The sequence below is a fragment of the Vespula pensylvanica genome, chromosome 3 (assembly GCF_014466175.1).
Source record: "Vespula pensylvanica isolate Volc-1 chromosome 3, ASM1446617v1, whole genome shotgun sequence".
NCBI classification, from domain to species: Eukaryota; Metazoa; Arthropoda; class Insecta; order Hymenoptera; family Vespidae; genus Vespula; species Vespula pensylvanica.
The window spans coordinates 8,922,413-8,932,561 of record NC_057687.1 but is presented as its reverse complement, the minus strand read 5'-3'; the positions used below and the strand labels follow the sequence as shown (position 1 = coordinate 8,932,561).

Sequence of the window (10,149 nt, the reverse complement as noted above, 5' to 3'; positions counted from 1 at the left end):
GCATACGGAATATAGGAACGAATGACAGGCGGTGCCAAGCGATATACTTTCATCGTGACGATCGCGATATATGTATATACGTATATGCGATAAATATCAACGGAATATCGATTGTTTCAAATTATATTCATACGTACGTATATCCTTTACCAATATTTTTTATGATTATTTAAAAAGATTTTTAACACGATATATATATATATATATTTATATTATATTAATATTTAATAAATTAAACTGTTACAAGATGTAATTATTTATTTGACGCGTATATATATGTGCGTAACTTTATTTTAACAATATTTTTTTTCCCATTAATCTTATTCCGATTAAAATAGGTAAACGAAATCGTTACGAGATTTAATTATCTACTTGACATATATTGCTATTCTAACAAATTTTATTTTATTTCCTTTTTTTCATTAAACTTATTTTGATTATCATAAAATTATAATAAAACCAATCGCATTATTTGACAATCAAGGGTTATCAGACTTTAACCTTGGGAATACCGGTTTTCTCCTCTATCTTTTATCGGTTAATAGAGAACAAAGAAGCATACAGATTTACGTGAAATTCATATGACCTTCACAGGTATTCTTAAGGTAGTCAATATGAATCAGCATTCCTTTTACGGCGAATCAATGTCGTCTGTCCACTTCGATATTTTTAAATTGTGTTAATACGCGTCATTTCTTAAATCTGTTTTCTTCTTAATTTTTTTCCTTTCTCTGACTAGTTGAATTTAAAAAATAAACGAATATTAAATTCCATATAATCTTTTATCGAATATTATTTTAACGTCTTAAACTATCTTTCGTAATATTCAAAACTTTTGGCGGTAAACAATTATAGAGTGCGCTTTAAGATTGTTAACTTTTGACAAACTTCATTCTTATCAACGTCAATCTTACCAAAGTTGTGTAAATCACATTTGTAAATACAGCTGTTCCTGTTGTGATTAAATTGTCATACAGTGAATGTTTCGATTTATATATCATACATACGTATACATATACATATATACATATATATATATATGTATATATATATTGCAAATTTTTGTTAAAAAATTTCAAGTATCGATCTACTTGTCAATATTAGAAAAGAGGAACAGCTCAATATTTTTGTGAATCATATATACAAAAGAGGTAATTTTTACAGATACATATATATATTTATCTTTGCAATATATAAAAATATCTTATCTTGAGGAAATGACATCATATCAATGATAGTTTGTTTAATAATAACAATAATAATTTACATATTTATTAATGATATTAGGGTTAGTTTTTTGTTTCTTATTTTTATTAATATATAAAATATTTATATAAAAATGATCTCCCTACTAACTATACAAAGATGTCAATTACTAATTTTTTAAGATGCCTTGATTTTGTCATATTTTTTATTCATATGGAAATAATTGTAATGATTTAATCATGAAACAAAGAGTAAATATATATTTATATATAGTAGTATTTTTTGTCAAAGATTTTTTTTATATTATCATATAAAGAAGATTAATTAGATAAATATTAATCCAGGATTTGATAAAGAGTAACAAAAGAAGTCTTGAAAGTATTTACAGGATGGTTACAGCATTATAGATGTTCTTTTTATAGACATTTGACCTCCTTCTCTTCAGGAGCCAAAACAGTCAACTAGCAGCTGCTTTTGAGAGCAGATCATGTCATAGCAAGTGAACTCTATATAAACATAGGAATAAAAGATATTCATTCTAGTCATCATGTCTGACAAGTATGTTTTATAAATTTTCTTTATTATATCTTAAATAAATCATTTTATTAATGTATAAAAATAAGGTACAATGCTCTTTTGGAAAAGATTTAATAATTTTATTATCAAATTTTTACAAATTACATTATATTAATATAATATTGATTATTCTAATATTTTGATTTATAGAGATGAAAAGAAAAATGATGAGGCAAAGTCCAATGTTGATAAGCTTAACATTCCTATCGAATGTCCAACTTCATCTCGCCAAATAGAAGATGATAACCATGTAAAACAGTAAGATATTTTTTATATATGCATTTTAATAAAGAAATTTGAATATTTTAGTGAATAACATTGAATATATTGTTTTTTTGTATATTGAATTTTCTTTTATTAACATATATAAAATAGACAAGGTATACAAAATATGATAAGCGGATGGACTGGAGCGTCTCCACCGAAGTTTGTGTCTCATGAAGAAATTATAAGAGCTGCAAATGGAATGACAAATATGGCTTTGGCACATGAAATTGCGGTGGATAAAAATTTTCAATTACAAAAATTGGAACCAGATGATGGTACTTTTCATAGAAAAGTTAAAGAAATAATGCATAAGGCTTTTTGGAATTTGTTGGCAGAACAATTGGATGAAGATCCCCCGATTTATACACAGGCTTTTATTTTATTGAAAGAAATTAAAGATGTAATTAAATTAGAAGTTCACATCATATTATTACAATGTATGTAATCTGATATCAAGCATTTCTTTTTTTTTTAGACACTGGATGAACTTGTATTATCACATCATTCAAAAATTAAAGAGAATATTAAAGAAGTTCTTGATATTGATTTGATTCAACAGCAAGCGGAAAAAGGTGTATTAGATTTTCGCCATTATGCAAATTATATTATTTCTATTATGGGCAAAGTTTGTGCACCGGTTAGAGATGAAAAAATACAAGAACTGAAAGAAAAAGAAGATGTTATTGAAACATTCAAAGGCATAATGGAAGCTTTACAATTGATGAGATTGGATTTAGCAAACTTTACTATAACTATGATGAGACCAAGTATTGTTGCCTCAAGTATTGAATATGAAAAGGCTAAGTTTGCAGAGTTTTTAAAAATTAATACAGATGGTTTGCATTATACTAAAAAATGGTTGTTGAAACATCTTAATGAAGAAGAAATTGCAAATGCTTCTAGTCATGATAATTCTGTGAGACAAATCACACATCGTCTTTTAACTGAAGCTTACCTTGATCTCCTGGAATGGGATTTTAATCCAGATGCAGAAGTGAATACACATATATGAATACACATATATATAATAAACATTGCAATTAAATTCTTCAATATAATATTTCTTGCAGACTTTGATGCTTGATCAAGGTAGATTGGTAGAATTACGCGATAAGACCAGCAGATTGAGTATAATTGGTTCTATATTATTGTTAACAAATAATACCGTTGGTGCATCAATACAAGGTGTTGCTAAGTTCAAAATTAGTCTAAAAGAGGATTTAACAGTGTTATTAGATTCGGTACATTCAAACAAGTAAGTTTCACGATTGCTTTTCATGTATAATATATCATTTTGTATGTGTACATGTGCATGTTTCATGTATAGGGATTTAGAAAAGGTAATGCCAAACATTGTTTTGCAAGTGATAAAAGACCTTAAGGCAACATTAGAAGAAATTGGTGCTGGAAATTTATCAACTGATTTAGAAACATCATTGGAGGGGCAAATAACAGATTTGATTAAACCGGATCATAAGATTAGAAGCCTTGTTAGTAAGTACAACAAAATGTTTTATCTAATAATATATTCTTTTTTAATGTATTAAATTATTAATTGTTTCCATATACATTTTCATAGATTTGAGAATTAGACAATTTTTGCAAAGAATTATACAATCTCAGAGTGCTATTCCTCAGCAAGTACCAATTGGTCTTTCATCTCTACAAGAAGAATTAACAGCTATAGCAGCACAATTTTTAATACTCGTTTCTCATAACAGAAGTGTGTTTGGGGAATATTATCAAGAAATTGTCAGTAATGTACTTTCTTCTACATATAATAATGATGTGGTAAAGAAGGTAGAACAAGAGAATTCAATTGATTCATAAAATGAGAATTTATATGGTTTTATATTATAAAACATTTAAATATCTGGGAATAGTTTTACAAGTAAATACTATGTATGTATAATTTATATTTCATAAACTAAATGGTTTTTAACATACATGTTAATATATATTGAATTGTTAAAAAGCGATATGAATTGATTATCGTAATTTGACATAAAATAAGTATATGTCGATACTAAACTAATCTAAGAAATAATTTATTTTTTCAGAATGATTTAATAGTAAGGGATAACACAATCATGGCAGTATCATGCATAGGGACCTATTGCCACTAATACTAATTACTTTTTTGTACTTTTATTAATTTAAAGTACTTCAATAATATATTCATATGTTTTATAAGGGTTTATACAACAATGAATATAAAATAACACTTCTTTATATTTGGTGTCGTGTAAAAAGATCTCTTTGCAATAATATTTATATAAAGATTACTTCAGAGGATAAATTTGTACGTATTGTATGAATTTATGTATCATATATATATACATATATACATATATAAATGCGTACACGTACACGTATGTGTATATGCGTATAGAATTTTCTATATTTGCCATGGAATATTATTATTAATCAGAATATAAATTTTTTCATTCCATTAAAAAATATAATCTACATTTATATATATATAGAGTAGATTTATCTTTGCACAAATAATTAAATAATTTTTTATCTCTCCGTTCATTCCACTTCTATTTACAAAACACTTTCTTTTTTTTTAGGTTTCAGACGCTTCCTTTTAAATATTTTGTAACATAAATATGCATTTGTTTTAACAGATCAGTATTAAGAAAGAAAACTATATATGTGTGGGTATATTTACAACTGTATATACGACTATTGGCAAATTAATAATTAAAGGACAGAATATAAATGCAGTAAATCAATATGTAAAGCCAATGAAAGGAAAATGATGAATTCATATTTTTGGAACGTTGTTTTCATTTCAATTATAATAATGTGTTTCTTGTACGATTACTATAACTGCATATATATATATATATATATATATATATATATATATACACACATCATACATATATATATATATATATATATATATATATATATATATATACCACATACCAACACGTTTTATCTTTTGTTTTTTTTTACCGCTACCATAGTGCTTTCCAGTTATAGAGTTAAAAACAATGAAGAGAACAATTTTGTAATCTTATTACAATGGAATTGTATATTACGTATTTTTGCATTAAACATTAACAAGTATGATATATTTTACAAATTAACAATTACCTTTAAATATATGACTGTATAACATTTGTATAATAGATTAATATCACGTTTTTGTTATTCATACGAGTAGTAGTAGTTTATTGTTCATAGTAGAAAAGAAATATTTGTACAACAGTGTAGTACAGCACTAAATTAATTTAATTATTTATATATGTCGTTATGTTTAATATTCTCAAGAGATCAGTATATAAAACAATGCAATTCTAAAAGATTCTAAAGATCACTTGTAAGGTTTTATTAACTTTGTATTAAGAGGAATATTTGAAATAAATTATTAAACATATCATTTTTTTATATTTATACTTTTTAAGATGGATCTTTTACAAATATATTTTTGATAAAATGACTTTATTTTGTACATATTTATAATATACAAAAATTAAAGTATAAGTTACAAAGTCCGCTTCTTTTATCTTTTTTTGTTACATTTATTTTATATATTATTAGTTAATGTCATACGAAGTAGTATCTTACACTATATATATAGTAGTATCTTACACTATCGTATGAGATATTTCATTTCTTTTATCTTTCACGATAAAAGAATAGTCTCGATAATTATCTAAATATTATTAATGTCAAATGAAATTTTCAAAGGTCGTTCGTTTATTGTTTTTCTTCTCTGTTTAAACGAAAATTTGTCGCAGTCATGTAATTGTGTGGGTCGAATAAAAAAAAAAATTTATCCCATAAGTAATAATTAATGATAATAAAAATTATTCTCGTAAGATTAAAAATCATTTTTCTTTGTCAACTCATTGTAATCATAATTCGCGCTATCTTTTCGTCAGATGGCGCAGTAGATCATCATTAGATTTATTCCGTTCTTACATCGATTCAGTTCTCTTGTAGATCATTTTTAGTTAAGAAGATTTTCCTAAATAAAATCGTTTCGCTCTTTGTGTACAAATGACAGATAATTAAAAAAAGTGACAATTTCTTAAAATAAAACTAAAGGATCACGTAATCGAAGATAAGATAGTTTTTAATTGGTGAGATAACGGATATGTAAAAAAAGTTGCATTTATATTTGTAACTTATATAGAATGACAGACTCAAAAGTTTACGTTTGTCAATTATCTCAAAAGGAAAGGGATTATGCAGCGGCAAATTTAAACGAGACAGATGACAATAGATCGCAGAAGATCGAAGAAATACGCGAATGGATTTTAAAAAATGACAATCTACACGCTTGTACTGGTAAGCGATTAAATCGTTTCGTATTTATTTAGATTTCTTGTTTGTATTTTCTGCATTTATATTTTTAATTTGTTTGTTTATAATATTTATTATATTATCTTTATTTACTTGTATTATTTCTATGAAAAAATGGTACTTCTTCAAAAAAAATACGTTATATTATTTATATGTATATGTGTGTGTATATATATATATATATATATATTATAACAATTTATATTTTAATAAAAAATTAAACATTAAATTAGAAAATTTAAAATGTACATTTATATTTTATATATTTTAATTTTTATCTATATTTTTTATATCTTATAAAATTGCTTTTTCTTGTATTCCTTTATTTTTTTCCTTTTTTTTCTCTCTTTTTTTTTTTACAGACGACTTCTTCATTTTACGTTTTTTAAGAGCTTGCAAATTTAATATTGAAACAACGAAATATAAGTTTTGGAATTATCACGAACAAAGAGGTAACAGTCCAGAATGGTACGCAAATAAAGATCCATTTCTGGTAGAATTACAGGATATGTTTGAATTAGGGTAATTCTAATCATTCTATGTATACGATTGCTCTGAAAGTCCCTAGATGGAGGACAGAAGTACTTAAATAATTTTTAAAAATTAATTTGAATCTTCCTCAAGATTTCAAATCAGGAAAAAAATAATTATCATAAATTTTCAAATCAGAAAAAAAATAATTATCATAAATTGTCTCGTAAAGGAGTAATCAATTTTTGACACCGGCTAGAAATTTGTTTGCTCCACTTAAGGACTTTTGGCACATCCTGTATTTAAATAGATTATGCATACTCTCTTACGTAATCATATACGATATATAATCATTCGATCCAATGATAAGGCAATTCTAATAATTTTATATTAAATTTGATACTTATAATTATACGCATTTATATTAATCACGTATTTATGTAATTATATATGATATATATTATATAATTATGTACTTTCTGTAGAGTATTTTTGCCAATGAGGAAATTAGACAATGAAGGGAGAATGGTGGTTTTAATTCGAATCGCCGCCCATGATCCTAATAAACACAAGCAAGCGGATATGTTAAAGGTAAAATTAAAATCATGATTTCTAATGTAATTTGAAAATAAGTCAATTTAATTTTACTTCTTATTAGCGAATTTGAAAAAAAAGTTCTAAGTAAGTTATGTAATATTTTTATTTTGTTGTTGTTTTAGGCTTCTTTGATGATCTTGGATCTCGCAATAAGAGAAAACGAATCCGCTTCGTTGCATGGTATAATAGCTATTTTGGATTTAGCGGGTATCTCTCTTGGTCATGCGATTCAATTTTCACCAAGTGTTATTAAAAAGTTGGTTCATGCTTGGCAAGGTTGTTATCCTTTAAGAATACAAGCATTAGAGTTTATAAATTCACCGACTTATGTCAATGTTGTCTTAAACGTGTTCAAAAATTTCATGGTCGACAAACTTAAACGAAGAGTACACGTGCATACACGCGGAAAGAAAACTTTTCTCGATATAGTTCAACGTGATATATTACCAATCGAGTATGGTGGTACCGACGGATCTATAAACGATTTAAAAGGTAAACTTTTATAAAATTTTTTCTTTTCTTTTTTTAATTCGATTTCCCGATTCACTATCTTTTTTTTTTCTATAATTATGTTTGAATTAAAATAATTCAAATAAATTTAAATGAAAAATTAAATCTAATTAAAATATTATTGCGAATTAATTATACTTTTTTGTCTTTATATATTGAAATTTACGGTTTATTTATTTTTTATTTGTTATTACGTATTTTATACATTTGCAGATTACTGGAAATGTCAAGTGGAAGAAAATCGAGCGTGGTTCGCTATGGAAGAATGTTATAAAGTTAAAAATTAAATAATATATAAATATATACATATGTATATTAATGGTAAAGTCTAGGAATTTTGCATATAAATCTGGCATTATGATCATCTCGGAGACATTGTAAAACATAATATAGTTTTAACATATTAATATTTAAGATATAACATAAGAGGATGCTGAAGGACAATAGGTGGAGTCAAAAGTTTTTAAATAATTTTAAAAATCAATTACTTTTTTTTCGCGTTTTTAGGCTAGTAGTTAGGATTGTAATTTTATAATTAGAAGAAATAAAAATTAATTTGAAAATTCTAATTAATTTTTCAAATCACTTAAAAATTGTTGACTCAACCTGTTACTCTAATATTTTTATTTTTATACGAATTATTCAGATTATTTATAGAAGAGATGTACAATATAAAATATTATAATATTAATAATATAATATTATATAATATTATATACATATGATCTTTAATAAGGTTATTCATCAACTTACGTTTGTAGTGTATAGATAAATTTATTGAAAAGTGTTTATTAATTGTACAAATTTTTGTACATTTAAATATTAAGTCGATATCTATTATGTATGTATCATAGTTATGATATACATTCCAACGTAAGAAATATCGTGTATCTAGGTCTCACTGGATGGAAAGATTGTTGCATATGGAGATCCATAGACCAATGGTGACTTTATTATTTTCTATTATTACTGCTATTATTATTTAAAAATCAAAGCAAAGGGAATAAATAAAATGTCTTATAAAAAAGAAAAAAAAAAAAGGAAAATACATTATTAACAGTTTTATTCGCATTTCTATATTTAAAAGCTACTGACGACCGAGCTACTGACGTATCAGGCCACAATATACAAATAACAATATGTATTTCAAATATTCTATTATATATTGACAATATAAAAACTTTCACACATATATATGTATATTCGTATAGATATATACATACATACGTACATACAAATACACACATGTACACACCCACACCCACCCACACACACACGTACATACATACATACATACATACGTATATATGTGTGTATATATATACATATGTATGTGTAATTTTTAATTGTTACAAACTTATTTTTCATAATATTTTCATAATATTTTTTTCACAATATTGTATTTTCGCTTATTTTCAAATTTAATAGGCAAAACTGCAAAAAACTGTTTAATGAACAAAACGTTTTTTCGTTCTTACTTAAACGATTAAGACATGCATATATATAAAAAAAAATAGTTAAAAAAGAATGGAAGTCTTTCGTTGTCTTTTACATATCATTTCACATGACACATCGATTATGGATTAAACAACAAAACAAACAAAAAATAAAAAAAAAGAAACAATAATATAAGAGTATAGAATAGAATAGAAAAGAAAATAGACATACACACGTACATATATTCAAAGTCATGGGCAAGTAAAATCGTATTATCAGCTAACCAATTATAATAATATTAATAATAATATAATAGTAATAATAATAATAATAATAATAATAATAATAATAATAATAATAATAATAATAATAATAATAATAATAATCTTCATGATCGACATATTAAACTAAGTTTTTGTTCTTGTCCTTTTTTTTTGTTCTTTTTTGGTTTGTTTTTTTTTTCCCTTTTAATTATAATCTATTCTTCTATTCTCGTGGACAAGTTTACCGGGCATCCATAAACGTAGATGCTTTAAAAATATTCTGTGAATGTATGTAAGATGACTAAAACAAAAAAATATATATATTTATATAACGAATATACACAAAGAAACATTATGACCACACTTTTTTTGCATCCTATTTTTTTTCTTTTTTTCTTTCAAGAATTAACGAAAATTTGTTCTTGTGGGGGAAACTGCTTACAATTCATAAAAATTTGCTGGCCATACTAAATCAAGTTTTGCAAGTAAATATTCT

At 24.9% G+C, this 10,149-nt stretch overlaps 2 protein-coding genes across 5 annotated transcripts; both read left to right on the top strand.

Annotated features, from left to right (window-relative positions):
* The first annotated feature begins 17 nt into the window (after nt 1-17).
* On the top strand, nt 18-5,443 carry LOC122627452 (T-complex protein 11-like protein 1). 4 transcript variants are annotated; one of them, XM_043808539.1, is made up of 10 exons: nt 903-1,151; nt 1,629-1,764; nt 1,933-2,040; nt 2,158-2,449; nt 2,525-3,043; nt 3,120-3,304; nt 3,377-3,543; nt 3,629-3,951; nt 4,110-4,351; nt 4,626-5,443. In XM_043808539.1, exons 2-8 carry the CDS (start codon nt 1,754-1,756, stop codon nt 3,877-3,879), a joined length of 1,533 nt encoding a protein of 510 aa, XP_043664474.1. In that variant the 5' UTR covers nt 903-1,151; nt 1,629-1,753; the 3' UTR covers nt 3,880-3,951; nt 4,110-4,351; nt 4,626-5,443. The 4 variants fall into 4 exon arrangements, with proteins under 4 accessions (XP_043664475.1, XP_043664476.1, XP_043664474.1 ...); XM_043808540.1 differs by lacking the exon at nt 903-1,151 and adding an exon at nt 18-133 and having other exon boundaries at nt 4,110-5,443; XM_043808541.1 differs by having other exon boundaries at nt 902-1,151; nt 3,629-3,940; nt 4,110-5,443.
* A 338-nt stretch (nt 5,444-5,781) lies between these two features.
* On the top strand, nt 5,782-9,147 carry LOC122627759 (retinol-binding protein pinta-like). Its single transcript, XM_043809212.1, has 5 exons — nt 5,782-6,360; nt 6,738-6,897; nt 7,332-7,437; nt 7,566-7,935; nt 8,167-9,147. Exons 1-5 carry the CDS (start codon nt 6,207-6,209, stop codon nt 8,238-8,240), a joined length of 864 nt encoding a protein of 287 aa, XP_043665147.1. The 5' UTR covers nt 5,782-6,206; the 3' UTR covers nt 8,241-9,147.
* The last annotated feature ends 1,002 nt before the right edge of the window (nt 9,148-10,149 follow it).

What these genes read in the sequence shown, in the direction of transcription:
- LOC122627759 (XM_043809212.1), top strand. Translation starts at nt 6,207, where the DNA reads ATGACAGACTCAAAAGTTTACGTTTGTCAATTATCTCAAAAGGAAAGG. An exon ending in CAATCTACACGCTTGTACTG is followed by an intron (nt 6,361 to 6,737) that starts GTAAGCGATTAA and finishes TTTTTTTTACAG; the next exon opens with ACGACTTCTTCATTTTACGT. An exon ending in ATCTATAAACGATTTAAAAG is followed by an intron (nt 7,936 to 8,166) that starts GTAAACTTTTAT and finishes ATACATTTGCAG; the next exon opens with ATTACTGGAAATGTCAAGTG.
- LOC122627452 (XM_043808540.1), top strand. An exon ending in ATTTTAATCCAGATGCAGAA is followed by an intron (nt 3,044 to 3,119) that starts GTGAATACACAT and finishes TATTTCTTGCAG; the next exon opens with ACTTTGATGCTTGATCAAGG. An exon ending in TAAGATTAGAAGCCTTGTTA is followed by an intron (nt 3,544 to 3,628) that starts GTAAGTACAACA and finishes ACATTTTCATAG; the next exon opens with ATTTGAGAATTAGACAATTT.